This window comes from Hipposideros armiger, unplaced genomic scaffold (assembly GCF_001890085.2).
Source record: "Hipposideros armiger isolate ML-2016 unplaced genomic scaffold, ASM189008v1 scaffold_95, whole genome shotgun sequence".
Taxonomy (NCBI): Eukaryota; Metazoa; Chordata; class Mammalia; order Chiroptera; family Hipposideridae; genus Hipposideros; species Hipposideros armiger.
Genome location: NW_017731445.1, coordinates 1,386,737 through 1,410,009, shown reverse-complemented (window position 1 = coordinate 1,410,009; position 23,273 = coordinate 1,386,737). Strand labels below are relative to the sequence as shown.

At 33.7% G+C, this 23,273-nt stretch overlaps 1 protein-coding gene across 7 annotated transcripts in view; it reads right to left on the bottom strand.

Moving 5' to 3' along the window:
• The window catches only part of RFX3 (regulatory factor X3), a 253,383-nt gene that overhangs the window by 229,170 nt on the left and 940 nt on the right, over positions 1-23,273 (bottom strand). For 4 of the 7 annotated variants that reach the window (XM_019645926.1, XM_019645930.1, XM_019645931.1 and 1 more), the window contains exon 1: positions 22,781-23,059. The exons of the other annotated variants lie outside the window; for them this stretch is intronic. In XM_019645926.1, the coding sequence (XP_019501471.1) occupies positions 22,781-22,802 (22 nt within the window). In that variant the 5' untranslated portion in view covers positions 22,803-23,059. Of the gene's footprint in view, positions 1-22,780; positions 23,060-23,273 lie in introns of those variants that run through there. 7 annotated transcript variants of the gene reach the window in all.

The following is a 23,273-nucleotide window of genomic DNA, read 5'->3' as shown; positions in this document are numbered from 1 at the left end:
CAAAGACAGACAATCCAATAATAAAGGAGGGCCGAAGCAGGCAACATCTGACCAAAGAACCGAGATTGTGGCGGGAAGGGGATGAGTTAGCTAAGAAGGTTTAGAACGAAAACAGCCCATAATAAGGAAAGGCAAGCAGAACATAACAGGAAAAAAAAAAGAAAGTGGGAGAAAAGGGACAAGAAGGATAATAGAGACAAGAATGTGTTTAATTGAGAGAAAACTTGCAGAAAGAAACATGATTCATTTTACAAATGAGGAAAAAAGGAAAAAATAGAAAGTAAATACGATATTTACATTCAATAATTAGATTTTCCTTGATCCAGCCTTCCTTCTTAAGAAGGCATACAAGTCAGAAAATGTTCTTAAAAGATATAGTGATATTAGTAACATTTATGATGTAAAAACCAAGTGATCAGTAACTTGAAGACAACTTAATTTTACAGTGAAGTAATGTGAATACTTTCCAATTCTCATTTAGAATAAGGAAATTTTAACTTAACTCTATAGGAGCAGGACCTACCTAATACATGAAAAAATATTTTAAAGTAATGAAATTGATTTTTTTGCAAACTAGAACCAAAAGCACATACACTACACATTACATTACACACACACAGTAGTCAATAAAGTTATTCAAGTCAGAATCTACATATGCCATTCAAAAGGCATGTTAGGGAAACGTGTTAACTTTTAAAGCAGTTATTTAATAGTTCGTCAATTACTAGTCAAGTGTAGTAAATAATGCTGGAAGAATCTGCTCTGAAAGTTCTAAACTGGCTACATTAATACTTAGAATCCTGGCACTATTAACTAAAAGGCAATGGGGCAAAAATAAAGAATAAATTTTTTAAAAATGGAGATGGAAATCCCATAGTGGAAGTGTTGTTTGAAAGAGCCTTCTGGTGTTTGTTACGAAGCTGCAATAATTATACAGTGTGGCATCCTCAAAAGAAACAATAGGAGTATGTAGCTATTGAGAATAACTTATTCGTCCATGGAATTAAGCCTCTTTTTTGCATATTCCAGTTTTCTTGGATTTGCAACACCCTATATTTGATTCATTTCCACACACTCATTTTAAAAAAATTAAAGATCCTCAATAAATGTTACTGAATAGAACTGAATTCTTTCTTAAATTTCATAATTTTTTATCAAGAATTATAGATTCTTTGATAAATCACATAATTAGGGTTAATGACTTACAGGTTAGAATTCTTTTTATCTAAGAGTCATATCTTACCAATTACAAAGAGAAAAGAAATCATTATGAGAGACATAAATATGACATTATTTCTCCTTTCTGTTAAAGGAATACTTTCCAAAATAGTTTTTTCAAATTATTTGTATAATTTGTTTAGTCATGATCAAAAGGATATTTAATGTACAAAGGAGAGCTGTTGCTTTGTTTTTTAGTATTGAACTTTATAAAAGGAATGTGATACAAACACCTGATTAGAAGAGTGGTATTATTTAAAAACGTATTTTAAGCCTTCTTTAAAACAACTTTCACTTTTTAACTACTACTACCCACTTTTATACATTTGAAAAGTTGAAACAAGGTATTGAATCAATTGATTTTGAAATGCGTAACTAAGAATACTGAAAAAGGCATCTTCAAGCATATTCTATGAATCCAAAGGACAATTTCAGTTGCATCACAATATAAATGCCAAAAACCTCAAAGATAGATATCTCACAACTTTTTTGTGAAAGCAAATACACAGATAATCTTTAGAAAACATAAAAGAAACACACCATCTTAAAACAGAGACAAATGCTACTGTCTTAAAGAGCACTTAACAAATTGCCTTTGTGGAGTCTATATGAAATTTGGAAGATTATATTTAAATTTGAACTCAAAATCTGAGACTAGAAATATTATAGTTCACAATTCAAAATCTTAAATGATACTTGTCTGGAAACTAACCTTTATTCTCTTCAAGATTTTTCATGCATCTCTCCATCCACGGGGGAGATGACACAACATGGCAACACAGAGTAGTGGTGGCAACCTGAGCTCCAAGTCTGACTCAACTCTTTTGGGTCTATTTCCATAGGTAAAAAGGGAGGGGAATAATAATAGGGTAGGTGGGGAGTTAAGGGGCGTAGCTGAAACAACATTAACCTTGAGTTGTTAACTATTAAAACAGAGTGATAGATACATAGGAATTCATTTCATTATTTCATCATACTGTTCTATTTTTGTAAATGTTTCAATTTTTTCTTAAAATTTAAGTTAGGGGTGTAAATTAAGAAGAGTAGACTTGTTCTCCAAAGTCTTTTATAGATCACACGTTTTTTTCATTAACATGGTGGCGGTATAAACAAGTGGTGATACTACATTTGGCTTCTTTCATTTTTAATTTATTTACATTTGTAACAGCAGAAATACCAGGTACTCAAGTTCAATAAACTCTGGCCTACAGGTTGCTAAAATCTGGGCACATGGCACCCATTTCAGACACAAATGCCTGGACGTATTTGTAAGTATAATCATTTAACCAGCCTTTCAGGATGGGAGCCAGAATTAGAAATACTGTATATATAATTATATAAGTTCAGAGAAAGGTAGTGTGTGTTTGTTTAAGGTTCCACAGCAATTTCTACTTTCTTAAATAGGTTAAAAACACACATATTATTATTTATATTATATTAATTTTGTACAATTTTTGAAGTATTCCAATACAGTACAGTAGCTTCAACTACTGTCAAACTGTACATTTCATAAAGAATGATAGGCATATATGCTCAATATTTGACATTGAACTGAAATTTTAAAATGATTTTGACATTAGTACACTGAAAACCTCATTCTAAAAATATCAGCATGACAATCTATTTGTCAGAATAACAGAAATCAAGTCAATTTGCTTCCATTAGTAACTTTTATTTATCTAAATAGCCTCTCATTTGTCTTTTTGCATACACATTAAATTCAATTCATAAATCTATGATTAAAGATAACTAGATAATGATAGAGAGCTATGCTATGTAAACAGTGATATTCTAGTTCACATCTTTTAAGACGATGAAGAACATTCTGATCAAAGAAGCCAATACAAAGATTCTTTCTTTAGTTTACACTCGATCTTAGCCAAAAGGCTAAGAATTTATCTTTCTCTAGTTTAAATTAGCCATATAAGCAAACTGAGGGTATAACAACCAAACTAGCAGTCAGCTAATTCTAATTTCAATTTGCCTATTAATTGTGATTTTTTACTTTTAATATTTCATGTACCAATTCTTTCCAATTTTTTTAGTATATATTTTAGGTTTACAGGTGTTTCAGAAGAACTTCCAACTTGGAAGCAGGTAGAGTGGAATAAAGAATTTAACATCCCCTACACCCTCAAAAAAAAAACACCAAAAAAACTAAAAGCAGTTTTTAAAGATTTATGTGTTTCCTTATAGAAAACCATAGTTTTCATCAATACACCTCAAAAGAATACATGAATGAAAAGACTGTATATCCAAGGAAAGGCATAAAAAATGATAAAAGGCGGCAAAGAGGGGGAAAGAAAAGTACTGTATAAGGACAGGCGTAAATAATTAGGGCTCTTTCATATAGAAGAAAGACTAGCATCAATCAAGATATCAATATTACAGGGTCAGCCGAGTGGCGCGATGGTTAAGAGCTGGCTTGGGACGCCAGAGGGCCTCGGTTCGGATCCCATCTATGAGGGCCAGTGACACTGCCCTCTACAGCTAAGATACTGAACAACAGCTCAAACTGGAGCTGGGCTGCCATAAGTCACCGGCAGCCCCTGCTGCAGTGGGTTGTCATGGGCTACCGTGTGTAGCCAGCAGCCAGCATGTGTGGCCAGCAGCCAGCATGTGTGGCCAGCAGCCGCCATGAGCGGCCGTCCAGAAGCGAAGCCGGCGACTGATCTGCCTCACCCGGGAAGAGCGCAACGATGGTGCCAAGTTGGGCCAGTGAAGAAACGTCCTCCACAACTAGACTGAAGAACAAAAGGATAGCAACTTGTCTGTTCTCCTTCCCCCGATTCCCCAGCACTGTTCCCATCCCCCCAATTCCCCAATTAAAAAACTTAAAAAAAAAAAGATATCAATACTATAAATTTATAAAGCCACATTTGATGAAACATACAAAACTTACATGTCAGGTATGTTCAAATGTCACCTTCTTTGTAAGGTCTTCCTAATCATCCTACTTAAAATTGTAGCCTCCTCCACCCTCATCCCTACCCTTCTCTATTCCCCTCTTTTTCTTTTTCTCCATAACATTTATAACCATGTATTATAAACTCATGTATCTTTGCTCTCCCTCATCTTCAGCTGTTTGAATATAAACTCCTCAAAGGCAAAGACTTGATCAGTTTTATTCACTGTGTAGTCTTCATAGAAGTTCACTGCTTGGCCCATCTTGTGCCAGTATTTGTTCAACAAATGGATGGATGAATATAAAAATTGAAAATGAACTTGTATACCTAAACTGATTCTAGATATTGAAGAGAACTCCCTGAGTCTCGAAAGAGGTTAAGATGACTTCACAACTGGCAGTAAATTCACCAAACTCAGTCACCTTAAGAGGCGGTACAGAATGAAAATACAGATTAAAAAGAGAGCTGGATGCCCATGAAAGGACACATCATAATTAAACATCTGAAAACTAAAGACAAAGAAAAAATCTTGAAGGCGTACTGAGAAAAAAAATGACACTTCAGCTTTAGGGGGAAAACTTCAAAAAGCATTGAAGCTAGAAGAAAGTGACACAATAATTTTTTTAAGTATTGAAAGAAAAGAATTGTCAACGCTGAATCCTGTACCCAGAGAAAATATCTTTCAGAAATGAAGGGGAAATCAAGACATTCTCAGATGAACAAAAAAGAAGAGAATTTGTTGCCAGCAGACTTACTCTAAATGAATGGCTAAAGGAAGTTCTCCTAACAAAAAGAAAACAATAAAAGAAAGAACTCTGGAACATTATAAAGAAGAAAGAACATGTAAACAAAAATATGGGTAAATAGGCATTTCTTTTCCTCTTGAGTTTTCTAAATTATGTTTAAGAGTTAAAGCAAAAATTGTAAATATCACCAATGTGGTTCTAAATGTTTAGGAAATATTTATGATAATTATATTATAAATAGGGAGGGTAAGGTGAGGAAAGGCTTCACACAAACTAGTAAAATGACACCAATAGACTATGATAATTTCTGTATAACGTAATACACCTAGAGCAACCACTAATAAAGCTATTGGGTCACCGGGAAAGTCATAACGTATTTTTCTATGTTTTTCAATGCAAAAATGCATCATGACTTTCCCGACGACCCAATATATAAAGGGGTATAAAAAAAAAAAAAAAAGAAAGAGCTGGATGGATTTATGTATGACAGCTCCATATTAAAAAAAAAAAAAAGTTTCTTCAGGGGAAAGGCTCTGTAGTACACATCAAAGGAAAAACCCTATCTTTCCATAGCACAACTGTTACTGGAACACAGATGCTACCAAAGATCTGACTACTGTAATAATTCCATTCTGATACCATCAGTGGCCTCAGTGTACGCGTAAGCTTAGAACTCAAGTCATGATTCTGCACTTTTGACATCCCAACAGGGACACTAAGGTTAGGTAGCAAAAGGCGAAATTCAAGAAGTCTGAGGCATTCAAAATAGCCCCCCAAAATAGCATAGTTCTCATATTGTCCCCCCATGTCTCTACCATATTAAGCAGCATTAGGAATTCCCATACCCTGCCAAAACCAGAAAACAGAAAGATGATAATGGATTCTAAAAGGTACTCCCCAACTTCTGAAACTACAGAATTACTCTTGACAGACACTAAGGAAATCCCAGGCAAGTCCAGAATTACATACGCATACATACATACATAAACACACATACATATACATGAAATTCATATATACATCGAGTTATATTTTTAAAAATCATTTGAAACGATAAAAGGAAATGAGACCTTGATTAAGACTTGCCCAAATCCATTGCCTACTAGATGACACTACATTTGAAGAACTATTCGAAATTCATGAATTCAATTTGTTGTTAAAACAAAACAAAACAAAACAAAACAGGGAGTAAATAAATCCATTTGGACGAACAAACAGAACTGCACTGTTCTAAAGATCATTATAAAATCAGGGCTAGACAAAATTATAAAATGGTTAAATGTGTTTTCTGTAACTTGATTAGAGATAAACAATCTGAGACTCAATAATTATTCATGGGTTGCTTCTACTATGAGAGGACATTGGGTTTTGTGTTGAGTTACAAAACCTGTGTAGTCTGCCCTCAGGAAGTTTACAATTTAGAAAGATCAAACACTTTGTTTATAATCTACATCATAATTTTCAATCAGTAGCAGGGTTAGAAGTGAACATATCAACTTAGGGACCATTTTATGTAAGACTCACTTTAGGAAAGATGAATTTAAGAAGAACGGGAAACACATTCTAAAAAGAATAAAAGATGAGAACCACGTTGTAGAGAAAAGAAATGGCAAGGCCAAATTCAGGTGACCATAGGATAGTAGCAGCAATTGCCATTTACTAAGTGCTTACCTGTCAGACACAGGGCTGTTTGCCTATGTAATCTAATGTAATCTTTGAAACAATCTTTTAAGGTAGATTTTAGTAACCCGATTTCACAAAGTTTAAGTAATCTGCCAAGATTAAACTACTAATCAGTAGCAGAGCTAAAGTTTAAACCCAGGGCTGTTCACTCTGAAGTTCTTGCTCCTAACCAATTACATTACACCATAACCCAGGCTGGCCAAAAAAAGAAGCTACAGAGCAGAGTGGTGAAATATAAATTTGAAAATGTACAGTAGACTGTAAGCTTCCTAACAGCACAATGGTAGTTTTGTGACACTCAATAAATATTTCTTAAATGATTTTAGTGAACAGACAATGAGGAATCCTGAAAGATTCTGACCCAGAGAAACATAAAATTGTGGGCTCTTTGAAAACATCCAAAGTACCTTCTTTTGAAAAGATCTATTAATTATGGATCTATTAATCCATATTTAGAAATACTTTAAAAATTTATCCAGATTATAAATATTAAGAACGCATTCCATGTTTTAGATCCTTCCTCTTTATATCCAACAAATATAGCAAGCAGTCTAGTATTTAGTTACTCCAATAACTATATTCAAATCTCAGTTTAAGACTTCCAAGTATTTAGTACTCTCTTTTCAACTGAATTACACTCTTAATATTTGTATTTTCCGTTCTGTTTTACAGGCTAGAAGGTATACTGGAGTATATATAGTTAAGTCTAAAAGCAAATGATTTAAATTCCCTAAACCGTCCCCCCGCAAAAAAAAACCCACTTTTCTTTAATTAACAGAAAACAAAATCAATTTAATGCACTGTATTCTGAGTCTCTCTTAATTCACATTAAACAGCAGCATTAAATTTTTTAAAAATCATAAAGACTAAGAAGGAGGAACTTCTAGGCAAAAATGCAAGAGCTAACTAATATTTCATCATACCTTTGTTTATCATAGCTCCTTTTTTATTGAAGGCAAAGATAAATCCAAAGGGAATAGTCTTACAAGAAAGGTTTTTCCATGGGGATTTACCTTGTTAAGAACAAATGACAAATGGTTTTCCCCTATAGGAAAACTACACCTGTTTTATATAAATGTAGCCTTTCAAATTTGGTACCACAAATGAGACTGGTAAGAGGATCAGGTTACCACTAGAAAATTCAGTTGTCATTTTCCTGGTTTCTCTTAGAGGGATTGTTTCAAATAATCAACAGGACTAGTACTTAAATTATGCATCTTTATCACAAAACAGGATACCATAAATAACTTCAAGCCTCATAGATTTACTTCCAATTCTAACACACACACACACACACACACACACACACACACACACACACACGGAAAAAAAAGACAAAAATCTTAGTAATTACTTATTCCTGCCACCATCTCATACTATTAATCAGTAAACAACATATCCTTCGAAAAATTCAGATTAAGAGAATAAGAAGTCATATAATAATACAACTGCTGCAATAGCTTCTGGTTGCTATGGAATGAAGGGCAATCTCCTCACATTCTGTTGGTTCTCTTACTTAAGAGTGCTGCAACACCGTTAAAGCCCAGCCGGGCAAGTCTCAGCTTGAACCACGGATATCAGCTGCCAGTATTTTACTTTTGTTCCACAAGAGAGTGACCTATGGGACCAGGTGTTTCAATTTTTAAAATGAATAATTCAATGAATTTTTACAAGAATCTTTACAATGATTAGAATCACCCTTACCCTTATCAAAAAAGTAAAGAGGCAGACACATGCCAGGTCTGAGAATTATTTACACCAATTATGACATATATCACTAACACCCACCAAGGGGAAACAATGAGAGGCAGTGATAAACAAGGGGAGACAGTGATAAAAACATCTTTCTTTTTTTCAAAAAACTAGCAATATGGTATTTCCCCTTAATATACAGTCTATTGTTGATTTGGGATAATATTTAAAATTGTACTTCTATATTCTAAAAATAAAGCAATTAATGATGTGTATACCAAAATTATAGTTGGGGATGATAAAAAATAAAGATATTTATTCAACTTTGCAGAATTATAAAACTTTAATTTGCTTTTTCAAGGAAAATATGAGTTCAAACTTGTAGATAAAATAAACAAGTATTCTACAATACTAAAAGTGGCACTTCGGGCTGTTTGCCTTTAAGAAGCTTTGCACTATTTATGATATAACAGAACACTGGTTGAGGACTGACAAGTCTGGGGTCCAACAGCCCCACCTCTGATAAATGTTATACGTAATTGGACAAGTCACTCTCGTGACACATTGGTACCTCCTTAATCTCTACTGTAGCACCCTAGCTGCCCCTTTTGGTTGGCTGTGCTGAGCCAGACACAGTAAATGGGCAAAAGAATATGGCAGTAGAGTAGTTAAGTAGAAACAGGGAGAAAGGCTGAAGGTGATCCTCTGACATTCATCATAGGGTTGTGCGGTTTCAGCCACAGACCCTAAAGCTTAGCTGCTATGCAAACAGGTCAGGTTCTAAAATACAAGTCAATGCTTGGATAAAGCTTTTCTTTACACGGCGTTCTTCCAAATTAGAACATTAACTTGTTTAGTAGGGAGTTACTCCAATATAGAATAAGTAGACCAATATTATTATTCTTATATTGGAAATGGCTTGTTTTTAAATTATATTGTATGGCATAAATGAAATGGTAGCCAAATTAAAAAAACAACAACTTTTAAACACTAGATTAAAATCACCAGTGCTTTTACTGATGCTATATTGAGTGTATAATAATAAAAAAACCAAGTGATACTTGATTCTAAAAGCACAGAAAAAGTTATTATAAACAATATTTACATTGATATCAGATTAAATTCATAAAATCTTCTATAAATATTACTGAAATTAACATGTATATTCCACGATCTTTTGTTCTTCAGGGTTACATTTATGTTTAGTTCAAGCATTGTTTGGCTGATTGAGTCTTATATTGGTATTTTCTTGTATACATTCCATCATTTATCTACCTTTGGAAAGCTTAAATACATGAAAATCTAATATACAGGATCACTTAACTTAGATGTTTCCTAGTGGCAGAAAGAATTAAATATAACCCTTTTAGAAAAGAAATCGTAGTTTAGTTATATGATTAAGGTCATTTAACTAGCGCATCACTTTATTTTATGCCACTTTACTATTCTGTCTGGCTAGTTACCCTGTGTAGAAATATTTTAGAAGACTGCCAAAATATTTTAAGTCACATACATTTCTATGGAACCTTTTGGATCAGAGCAAATAGTTACATAACTGAAAAATGTAGGCCTTATTTAGTGTAATGTAATTACTTCTTTGTGCTTAAACCATTTAATTAGATTCAAACAACAAGGAAACATCACTATTAAATAAAGAGATTTAGGTCTACATTTTGTATTATCAAAGTGACATTAATCATTAGTTATTACACATATCAACCTGCTCACTACAGAATAATTTCCAACATGAATAATGGATTTTTGTTTCCTATAAACTCTAGCATTGAAAAATAAGCTTCTTTCATACCTGCCTAACTTTGTTTGGTCCAATAAAAACCTAAGAGCCCTTTCTCATTCCATGAAGTTGGCGAATCAGAAAATAATTAACAGCTTTGAATAATGCTGTAAGTTATCAGTACATTAGCTCTTACCAATGGATGTCTCTAGATGTTCTACTATTATGTCCCAGTAACTGAGTAAGTAACTTTGAAGGGAACATTCCAGAAGATAGTTGGTTCTCTTCCATTAGCAACTTACAAAATGGCTCTGAACACTTCAGCCAAATCTACCCACAAACAATTAAAAAGAATGATGTACAAAAGATTAGCACCATTTCACCTCCAAGAGGTACATCTCAAGGCAACTGTTTTCCTGTGTCCTGCAAACATTAGTCTGCTGTCCCTGGGCTTGCTCCCTTTTGTAATGATAGGTCAGATTTCAAGTAGAACAGCCTGGAATTACTAAACAAAAGACTTGACCAACAACTAAGAACTAACTTTTTAATTAAAAAGAAAAAAAAAACTGCTGTGCTGAGAAGAAACAACATGATGATCAAACACACTTAAATATTTTGTCTAACACATAATGTAAGAAAGCACTGTTTCAAGTCTACATTGAGTCTGTTCTTAACATTAGATTTCAATTTCTTCAGAGCAACACAGGATAAAGGATTCAAGTTTATTTCAATAAATAAATATTTCTAATTATATAGCCTTAAGAACAATAGAAAGCACTAATTGTTAAATCTGTGTGGTAGTGACAAAGGGATTCATTACACTGTTCTCTCTGCTTCAAGGTAAGTTACCAAAGCTCCAAAATAATAAAATTTTAAGACTTATACATTTATGGTACACAGTTTTCCACTACATATTGGCTTCCCAAATATAAACTGCTTTAGATATCATCTAAGATAATCAGATATCCCAAGTGAATATATTAATTTTGCATATTTATACTAATATTACATTGTATAATTTTGTAATAATAAAATAATTATTATACAAGAAAACTCTGATGTAACAGCTTAATTGATTACTTTTCTATACACAACATTAAATAATAGTGAAAACCCATACGATAACAATGAAAGGTCCCAGATCTTTTTATATTTTCAACAAATAAAATACATTTTATTTTTATAAGCATGTGGTGCTTATAAAGAAACTTAAGTACGGTTTGTTCCTCAGCTTCCCATTAGTTAAAATCACAGTAAGGTAAAAAAAAAAAAAAGACTGTTCATCCAACAAATATTTCACCATTTACACTTTGATTTATCCATCTTACCTTATTTTTATCTTTATTTCAAAATTCTCCACTAACTGCATTTCATTTAACTGCATTTTCAACATCTCCTCCTACCCTTCTTTTTTATCTTTATTGATTCCCAAACATCTGTCATTTTTGTAGCCATCTACAACTTGAAACCTCACCCTCCCCATGTCCACATAACTGGGAATATGTTTTTTTGTATCTAATACCTCATTTCTCTTCTCTTCTCTCCCTCCCTCCCTCCCTCCCTCCCTCCCTCTCTCTCTCTCTCTCTCTCTCCGAAAATGTTTCTTAAAACCCAATAGAAACCTGAGTCATTTCAGGATTCCTAAATTAACCAAAATTGGATTGGTACTAAATACACATTGATAACAATCCTTTAATCCTCAAAAGTAAAAACTAAAAGACAATATTATAAAACTACAAGCTTTACAGACTAATATATTCATTGTCTCTTAGGCCCCTGCTAGAATGTTCTGGAATCAAATTAGAAATAATGTTAATAGTAGTAATGGTAACATTAGTAGCTATGCTGAATATGGCAAACTGGGTTTCTTTGCATATAGCACCTAAAAATGACCTTTTTCTCCAAATTGTACTAATCATTATTCATACTCTAGTTTTTCCAATTATATGATCCAGCCCAAATTTACCCTCATTCTTACCCCAATCCTTCAGATTAAGTAAGGTGTTGTCCTGGGCACAGGGTGTCATCTATTAGCATTGTTTCTAAGGTTTGTAAACCAATAGGTAAACTGGAACTTCCAAAGCTCACACATAATGCATCACACAAGACTGTGCTGTAGAATTTAGGGAATTCCAGACAGCAATGTAAATTAACAAAAACACAATATATTGGGTTGTTGGAAAAGTCATGACGCATTTTTGCAATGAAAAACCGAAAAAATATGTCATGATTTTTCCGACAACCCAATAACAGGGAGGCTTGTACGAAAGAAAGACGCTTTTACTTTAAAGTTTATGAAGGGCAGCAGGACTGGAGGTACATGAAGTATCATGATCACTAACTACAATGACTTACTCTAACAAATTACTTTTATCCACATTCTATCTATGGTCACTTGCATTTCTGTCAACCCCAATAAATGATCAAGTCCAACCCAAACAAAATATTAAAATACATTGCCTTCTGATTTCACAAATAAAATCCCACCTCACTTCCAAGCCATATGCTTCTCAAACCTTTGCTGAAACACAAATCCACATCTATTATACAGCTCTAGACATTCATTATTTAAAAGGCTTTAAATTTCAAAACTCAACAGACTTCTTAAAGGAACAGATCAAATGTTGATCCACCAGCACAATATCTTAATCTACTATCATTGGAATGAATTACAATTTTTGTCTTTAACTATAATTTAATTCAACTTCTGTATTCATGGCCTGTATTAACTCAAAGTAGCCTCTAAAAATTATTATATAATGTGAGGCGATATTAAAATTTGTTCCCTAAATCACACAAATATCATTAAAAGAATTTAAGTCCAACATTTCCCCTAATTTTCTTTGCCTCAAGAAAATAGCACTGGAGTGCTTTCTAATACTGTTACAAGATATGTATAATAGAAAAAGCAGTGAGCAAAAATGGTATTGATAGCTCTAAAGCACCAAGCACAACATTCATCAAAATGATTTTCTAAAGGTCTTCACACACACACACACACACACAAAACATAATAACTAAGCTAAATTCCACTGTTTTTTGGGGGTTGTTTTAGCTGAGCCTTCCAGCCACCTGTTGGCAGCTCAGCTCAGGCCAGGAATCAAACCGGCGACCCTGTTGCTCAGAGCTCACACTCTTGAGCAAGTTCTTAACCAACTGAGCCACTTGGCCGGCCCTCTCCATTGTTCTTAATATAATAAGTATACCTTCAAAATACAAAGTGACTTTTTAAACAAAATATTTTAAAATGTCCTTTAGAAACATGCAATATGATCATGTTGTAAAATGAAGAATGTAACTTTATCTGGTGTCTGTGCATTCATTTTTCAAGTTGAGTTTTTTTCATGGAGCATCAAAATACATATTATAAGTTTAAATGGTAAAGGTGATTTTCAGATCACTAACAGTATCTTTTTGTGTGTTTTTTATTAATGACCCTTATGCTCATACTTCATTAAAACTCATTTATGAGACTGTCATTATAATCAGATGCCAATCAGTGAAAGCCTGATATGATAGATTATAATCTTTGGGTCTTTAAAGTGTCAGCCTAAACAGGAGTAAGGGGAAAACTTAGGTTCGAATGCAAAAAAAATATATCCACAAAACAATCTATCCAAAGCAAAATGCAGAGAGGTAGATTTAAGCATTATCTCTGTCACTGGGCACACAACCTAGACATTCTCACTACTCTCTTTTATTCCTACCTTTTTAAATCTGTGCATGATTAAACCACAATATAGGCTCCTTAGAAGGATATTATTTCACATCCACTAGTGTACTAAGGAATAAACATATAGATACAGTCAGTCTGTAGGAGAAAAGGAATCGCAAACATAAAGAAATAAGATGCCTATCCTCACAAAAGTGTATGTATTCTGCACAACACTACCACAGGAAAGGAAAGAGATCTGGAAGAAACACTGATCACCTTAGTTACTTCTATCTCCTCCTCCCTATGTCTTCAATCTCTACCTCAGCTCCTACCCACACCAAAATGTCACAGTTCAAGAAAACCAACTGGGTAGAATATGCAATATAGCGGTATTTAACAATGGAAACAGAATATGGTTTCTAAGTGTATCTACGAGGGGTTATCAAAAAATGTGGTTAATGTTTAAATTTAAAAATGTATTACACTAAAAGAGACACTGCCATTAATCCCCCTCAAAACACTCTCCCTCACTTTGAACACACTTAATCCATTGTTCTTGCCACTGTCTGAAGCAGTTCTAGAAGTCCTCTTTCCTGAGTGTCTTTAGTTGTGCTGTCATGGCTGCCTTGATGTCCTGAATCCATTCAAAACATTTACCTTTTTTGGTCATTTTGACTTTGGGGAAGAGCCGGAAGTCACACAGTGCCAGATCTGGTGAATAAGGTGAATGAGGACACACCGTAATGTTTTTATTTGACAGCAATTGCCATACCAGAAGGGATGTGCGACACGGAGCCTTTCCGTTGTGATCACAAAATATGGTGAACGCTGCTACCGAGTGCCATCCAACGGAAAGGTAGGGATCTTCAATATGGGACCTGTTACTAAGGTAACAGTGTGTAACAAGTGTGTGACACTTTTTCGTAACAGTATGTGACAAGTTTCAACTTGTTCAGTGCCGTCAGTAAGGAGTGAGCTACGGTTAAGAGGTACATTTTTAAAAAGTGTGCCATAAATCATGCATCACGAATAATGCATTAAATGAAATGGGTAAATGGTTTCTTCCTCCATCATGACAATGCTCCACATCACACATTGCTTCTGGTATATGGCAATTTCTGTCAAATAAAAACATTATAGTGTGTCCTCATCCACCTTATTCACCAGATCTGGCACCGTGCAACTTCTGGCTCTTCCCCAAAGTCAAAATGGCCATGAAAGGTAAATGTTTTGAATCAATTCAGGACATGGAGGCAGTCATGACAGCCCAACTAAAGACACTCACAAAAGAGGATTTCCAGAACTGCATCAAAAAGTGGCAAGAATGATGGGATAAGTGTATTTGAAGTGAGGGGGAGTACTTTGAGGGGTATTAATGGCAATGTGTCTTTTACTGTAATAAATTTTTCTTAAATATTCACCATATTGTTTGATCACTCCTTGTACTTCCTGCCTGAAAAATAATCATTCAAAAAATAATTTAAAAAACAATATTTACAATCTATTAATCTTTCATACACTCCTTATTAGATTGGTAAAAGAGGTGACATATAGCAAAACATAAGACTTATCTTGAACTAATGCAAAAATGTTCCCTTTCATAGTCTGCAATACTCTAAAATCTTGGTAAGTCTACTTGCCAAATTAACATTCAAGTAAAATTTTATGGAAATGCACACTTCTTAACTATTCTTAATTATTGTGTCTCAAAAGACACAATAATTTTTCTGCTGCCAAACCTTAATAAAAAGAATGCTTATACAGGTATAAATATTATTCAGGAAAAAAGAAAAGCAGTAAGTATGACCAATGAAAAAATATAAAAGAATACTAGTGTGGATGATGGCAGTGCTTTCCAGAGTAGGGTCTCAAAGTATTCCAAAAACGCTCAGAACTTTGACAGGACTTTACTTCCAAAACCAGTTGAATAGCATGAAAGGAAGAAAAAAGTCAAGGTTTTAATAACTGGGGAAGAAATGTTGAAAAAAATGAGATAAATAGAAACCTAATGTTTATTGCTTCTAATGAGAGAGCTTGAAAATCTCACATCCCTTCTTCCCCTCTCTCTCTCTCTCTCTCTCTCTCTCTCTCTCTCTCTCTCTCTCTCTATATATATATATATATATATATATATATATATATATATATATATATATATATATAGCTGATCCGCATACTTGAGAAATTACATCCTATTTTAACTGTCTTATTGGTGAGCAACAGGCAGAAGCCCCAACTGTCAGACACTTGCCTGGCACACAGACATAACGGAGCTGGCTGGGCAGGAGCGCAAGCTGTGAGACTCAGCTAAGACCTGTGTAGGTGAGGAAATCAGGGCACTTGGCCACAGTTCCCTAAGGGGAACACTGAAATGGTGGAACCTTCTGAGACTGTGCCACAGGTATGGCCATGATGCCACACCCAGGCTCTGGGTTTTCTTTCTTTCTTGTTCTTATCGGAAGAAACAGTAGCCTTTGAGTCCATCTGCAAAGGAAACCCCAATTCTGGATCCATGGTATTGGCATGTTTCCCTTTTCCCGGTGCCAATCTTGCCATGGAATCATAGGCTATTAGTGCTAGAAAGGGCTCTAAAGATCACATCACCCTACTGTTCCATTTTGACAGCTGGAGAAACTGAGACCTAGAGTTTTTAAGTGACTAGTCTGAGGTTTTAGTTAGTTTGACAACAGGCTGAGTACCAGAACAGACTGTTTTCTCCTCTTCACTCTTCCTTTGGCTGGCACTTTTAAAGACCTTTATTTCTCAGCCTAGTCACTTTCTCTCTCTTTCCACATAACCTCTCCATATATCTGTTTCCTCTCACCAACCAATGTACTTTTATTTTCAGGCCAGCTGCCTCACTCTTAGTTCACCCTGCACTCAGCTTCAATTAGCCCTTCCCCATTTTTGTCTAACTAGGAAACACCAGGAAGCTCTGGCAGCCTTGACCAGGTACTTGCAAAGCAAAGGCAAGCAGTGCTGACTGGGTATTACAGCTTCTAATAAAAGGAGTGAGAAAGGAGAGTCCAGGCATTCACGGTCAGCAAAAAGCAGGCATATGTGATTGTGCACACACAGTATTTTTGGACTAGACTGGATTTAACCTAGAGGGCAGAACACAGCCAGGACTAGGAAGGGAGCCTTCTGAAGCAAAATCATGTTCAGGTTACATCATTAGTGGAATGAGGATATGTATTTGTTCAAGGGGGCAGTCGGCTGTACAGAAATTGTAAGGACATAATAGATGATTGAAAATGGTAAGAAGGATATATAACCTTACTGTTTAGGTTCACATTTCCTAGCCTTTTTCCAAAAATCCCTTTAAAAACGTCTGTCAAGTTCACTGGAAAAAGGAAGCAGAGGAGGTGGCTGAGCTGAGTCTGCCTACTCTATATGTTGAGGCTAATTATCTATAAACATAATGTAAAAGGAGTCATATAATTAATTTAACACTTAACAAGAATGGGGAGGATGGGAGTGGGTAAGATGAGGGAGGCAGGCAAAAAGCCTGTACAATACAGTACAATGCTTCGGCAAAAAAGATGACATACACTATCAGATAAATTTTCAATTGGAATGTATAAATCACATTTCCAGTTTGAGAAAGATTAGAGCTACTTTACTCAAAAAAGAGAAAAAAACAGATATAGTATAGTAAATTACTAAGTAACAACTTCATACATAGTAGCCAACTAAAGCGTTTCTTTAAACATCTTTAATATCCAAAGAAACAGAGCCAGTTGACATTTTTTCTCTACAATTTCATGTTGTATGTTTTTCTGCATGACATTCCAAGGTTATTTTATACCTCAAGATTAGGGTTGGCAACTTATTCCCAAACTACTTATTGCTACAGGTACACAAGTGGTGACCTCACACATTTTTCTACCCTTAGTAAAACAATTTTAAGTAGTGCATTATAAAATGGTAGAAGTGCTTGATGAATTCGTCTTTATACAACTATTTATTATCATTACATATTAATGACTGCATTTTGTATAAAGCTTATAAATAAGGCTTAAAATGTTTTCAAATGAATTCATGTGTAACAGATACGTGAAAGAAAAAATATATTGGACAATGAAATGGACAATGGCAAGTTGTAAGAGTTTATGAAATGTTGCATCATTAGTTTTCAGTCTAAGATCACTGGAGCAGGAGAGTTACCCAAATAGATTAAAAGAAATCTATTATAATAAGGCTGTAAAGTAAAACGAAAGTATAACTTTGGGCTAGTATCCTATTAATTCAGTGTAATGACAAGACTGGTTATCAAATGGTAAGCCAAACATATGGTTGATACCTTGTGTTCTGATTTATTTTTAAAAAGGGGGAGGAGGGAATAATTGTTTAATAAGTATAGATTAGTAGGCAAAGTCTTTCAAAACTTAGGGCCTGTAGGAAAGGAAATGATGGTCAGGAGCATATTAAAAGGATTCTTAGATGGCAAAAAGATTAGAATGGGTATCTTCTAGTATTCCCTAATAATAACAGCCAACATGAATTGCGCATGTATTCTATGTCAAATACTAATAAGCAAAGCACAATACATGAATTATCCCCTTTGATCTTCACAGAACTCCATAAAGCAGGTAAGACTGATCCTACTTTTCAGATGAGAAAACTCAGGCTAAATGAAGATAAATAACTTATCCAAGGTCCCATTGTTAATAAGGTTAACTGAATGAAATCTAACTCCAAAGGTCTTTAACCAATATACTTCTTCCATTGATCTATTTAAAGAAAAAAAAACATATACCTATTTAATACTTTAAATATATTTTAGTTTTTAACGGATTTGTTTTCATTAAGTACATCTTATACTTTGATATGAAATATAAAACTTTCAAATATAAAAGTTTTAAAGCAATGTTATAGACTTTAAAACTCTTAGTGGAATAAAATAACTGGTAAACTGTAGGACCACATCGTAAAAGACAAATGCCTGACTTATTTTAAGAAGACTAGTATTTAAAAATATTGTCATTCTCTACTGATGCTTTGGATTCTTTGTGGCATATCAACATAATGAAGCCTTATAAAGGTCCTTTTTAAAAATATCACATTTTGCTGATTGTAGTTAAATGTGGGATAATAGTACAGATAAAACCATTACCTGGAGAGAAAAGTTTATATGATGTAACTATATCTTTCTAAGCTACTTGAGGAACATACTGACTACCACTGTTTTGATTATATATGTCTTTAGAGTGTATATTGCTGAGGAAGGAAAATCAATGATGCAAGAAGAGCACAAAAGTTCAACAGTTTAAAAAAAAATCTTACTGAACAAATATTCAGATAGAGAAAACAATATATGATCATTTCCAGTTTAGTATGGCGGAGTAAGGCAGGGAATCTGAAGCTTTTCAGATAATAAAGCCTAATTAAATATTCAAACCAGACTACTTCAACAGCATGAAGTGGGGACTGAACTCTCCACAAAATTTTTAATATTATTGTTGTTTATTTAATTAACCTGATATTATTGTCTGTTATACTTTTTTAGATTATACATAAAAAGGATATCATTAATTACGGCATATAAAAATGTTATAAGAATGTACAATATATTGATATGCGCCAGTAATACCAAATATATGGAGTACAATGCCATACTGCCAAAATAGGATGATTCTCAAGTTAAACTAAATTTTTGAGATGGAGACTGAAATATCTACATAAGACGATCAATGTACATATATGCCTATAAGACTAATGCTGACATTTGGACTATGCCAAAGATATCAATATTGATACTGTCTTATGTTGTGCTAGCATATATTAGTACAGAGAAAGACAGGCTTTGATATAAAATCACCAATTAAGACAATACATTAAATTTTAAATCCATATATATAAGGCTATTATATGTTTGAATGTATATATAATTTTTTTTCTTTAAATAAAAGTTCTAATCAGTTCACATTCTTAGTGATACTAATCTCGTGTTGCAAACAGCACAGCACCCTCTGGTGCATCTGTTATAAGATGTATAAAATTCCCACAAAAAAAGGAAAAAAAAAGGATAGAATCAGAGTAAAAATGAACCTTAGAAATCAATAAGTTGATATTCTTTTATTTACTCCAGTACATATTTTTAAACATTAATGTTTAAAAACAACTTTCATTTTAAAAGAGCACTAAAAACTTTATAGTAACAATTGAATTCGGTGAGAAAAATGTTTTAGTTTGAAAATACTTAAAATAATGAAACAACAAAAACACTGGTTTCCAACATTTATCATTCAGATTAAAATAATGCTGTCCTAAAAAAAAAAAAAAAACTTTAAGTATGGGATGGCAAAAGTTAACTTGTCATGTTAACCTAATTTTACTTTATTCAAATCTGCCTTGGCTTTTTGCTTCAGATAAATTTGACTAGTTATATAAAGTGCCCCTGAGTACTTTTTCTGGATTCACAGGGAATTTACCATTTTTTTTAAGAATTTTTAAGTGTTTTGTGAAAAGGATCTGCAATTTATACAACTTGAAAATAGAATAATATTCAGGAAAAAAATTATGTTAAATTACTAATCTTAATGTGAATAGTTCAAAACTTTTACTTTAAAAAAAAACCCCACTTCCTAGGAAAATAACTCCAAAAGTATATTTTACTGAGGACAAAAGCAAAGGATGCCACCTGCTTTAGACAGCCCTTTTGTGAACCACTAGAAGTCCCAACACAATGCACTAGAAATGAAAGTGACACCTGTTTAAAGCAGCCATCTGTCCCCAATAAACTGGATTTAGTCAAATCCACTTAATCTGGGATTTCCAAAATATAGGAACACTATGCACCTGTGAACAGAGAGGAATTCAAAATCTGGTTTTTGATGGCCACTGTGAATTTATACCAGACTTCAGAAAAATGGTTCTGTTAGGGAAATTACTTATTTTGGAAGTAAATGGAAGTGGAAGATTTTTCAGCTAATGCTCAACATAAAAACAAAAAACAAAAACAAAAAAACCAACAGACACTGCCTAATTTAAAGGTTTACTTCTTTGATTTATAAGTTTACTTCTTTGGTATTCTCATTTCTTGTAACATAGTCTCACTATAATAATACCAAGAACAAAGTAGCGCATTCCTATTTGACTGTTCAGAAAAGTGTTGTTGTTTTTTTTAACTCTTCCCAGACATCTGATGCTCCATCCACTCTTTTAAACACACACAAATACACAAACACGCTTAAAAATTTGAAAAGCAAAATCATACTCTACCTACTGATTTCTTCAGTTTGCAGTTAGAGGAAAGCACACACAACATCAACTTTCTCAAGAATAATGAAATGTGTTGCCAAAAAAGCAACACATATCATTATTTAAATAATACATTGACTCTATCTTGATTAGGATTGATTCATTTTTAATTGCTAATTTTTAATGGTAACAAATTTACCATATTAACTTTGTTTAGGGTAAAAAAATTGTTTAGGGTTAAAGTATATTAAACTTATAAATTATAAACCCTTTATTTGAGTATCTGAGTACAAGACTATTTGAATACTGAAGGAATAATATATTAGTTTTTAAATTAGGTATAACTACCCCATAGACTGAAAACATGGAATGATGCATTTTAGGAAGGCATTTTATTGGGCTGTTGGAAAAATCATGACATATTTTTTCTATGTTTTCGTTGCAAAATGTGTCATGATTTTTCCGACAACCCAATAGCTTACTATATTACAAACGTAAATATACTACAAAAATATGCTGATACCACTTAATGCAATTCATAGGCAAAACTATCTAAAAGATTGAGATAAGCATTATGACATACAATGAATCACAGATATTCAGCCACTAAAAACAAGCCACAAGTGACTCCTATGTAATTGTTTTAGTTTTAATGCGTGGTCACTCACTTTCAGAGATTTCTATTAGTCTAAAAACAGAACACAGAAGACCAATACACAACATAGTCCCTTGCGGGAAAAATATCACAGAAAGAATAAACGAAGTGCTAAGTATTTACCCTTCTGTTAAACTTAAAAATGTATCACTTGTTAGTATTTCTGGTTATTTTCTCAATCCATATGAATGATATTGGTATACTTGAGCCCAAAGCATCTCTAACAGCAACTTTTATATCACCTATGTGCTTTTAAAACAGGATAATAGAATTCAATTTAAGTTCTGCTTTCAAATCAACTTGTGAATGAAAGTCTAAATGATTGAATCTGAGATAATTTTCATGAGTGAAATGCCTCAAAAAAGTTCTTGGACACTGCAAATAAAAATATTAAACCATAACATTACAGCATATAATCTATTCAGCTGAAAACCCATTATGTAAATGGCCTAAGGTCTGAAACTGTCTCAAGACAGCAAAACTCCTATTAACTTCAGAGAGATTTTATAGGACTCAGGAGCTTCACCATCCAAAAGAGTTCAGGCATTTGACACTTATCTGAACAGAAAAAAAAAAAAATACAAGTTAGTTATTAGAGATTTGCATGGAACCCAAGTTGGGGAGGGGTTGAATATAAAGGAATTAGGATGCTCTGAGAAAGACTTCTTGCAGAATAAACTATCATCCTCATTTAAAATAGCAATCACAAGAAAATGAATTGAAAAAGAGTTACAAAAAATTTTTTTAAAAAAGCCCAACTTTTAGTTTACAAAGTATTGGCCTTAATAGTATTTCAATTACTCAACCTCCTCTTTGACAATCTCAAGAATAATTAATACTGTCACATTATTCACAGTGCTCTGTCAAATAAATCAATATATGTTTACTGCTATAAAGATTATTTAAATAAGTATTTTAAAATTCCAAATCACAAACTTCAATATGTGCAAATATAACAGTATATTTGTTTTAGCACATATTCATTATCAAAACTCTTTACTGATAATAATCTATTAATTAAACGTTAGGCTGAAAAAAGAACAAATTTACAGGATCTGGAAAACTGGGTTGCCTCTAACCAAGAGCTCTACTACTTGAGGACTGATAAGTATTCATAGCTACAAAGAAAAAATAGATTTTTTTTTAAAAGAGACATAACAAGGAGAAAGTTCTCTCCTCTCACCAGGTTGAACTCATTGCCCAAAGAAAACCAAAAATAAAGAAGAGTATGTTAAGTACACACATGCCTACATCTTAACAACCATAAAGAAAGTGAAATATACACACGTTTCAAGTTGAGAAGCTTCATACATTCTTTATGAACAACTTGACTTCAGTTTCAACTCTCAGAGAAAAGCGAACAGAGGAAAAGATAAAGAGGGGGGGAAAAACTCTTTAAAGTACCATAACTGTCACAAATCACATTGTACACTGAGTTCTCACAAAGCTTCCTCATGTGCTGTCCCTGTGTAGCACACACACAGTCTTACAACCACAATGAGAACTGTTACCACTCCACTGTGGGGAAGGAGGTTCATCAAAGTGAAATGGAACCTCACCACTACCCCTCCCACCTCCTCGCGAAGGATAAAGCACTGTCAATAACTACTAACCCAAGTATCACTGATGCCCTGCATCCGGTTTAAATCACAAGCACACACACACACCACACCAAAAAAGAGAGTGAGAGACTTTAAACAAATCTTTTCCAGTGAAGCAGAGTCCAGGGAAGGGGCCCCAGGTTTCAGCGTGCAAGGGGTGTGGGGGGAGAAGAAGGGGG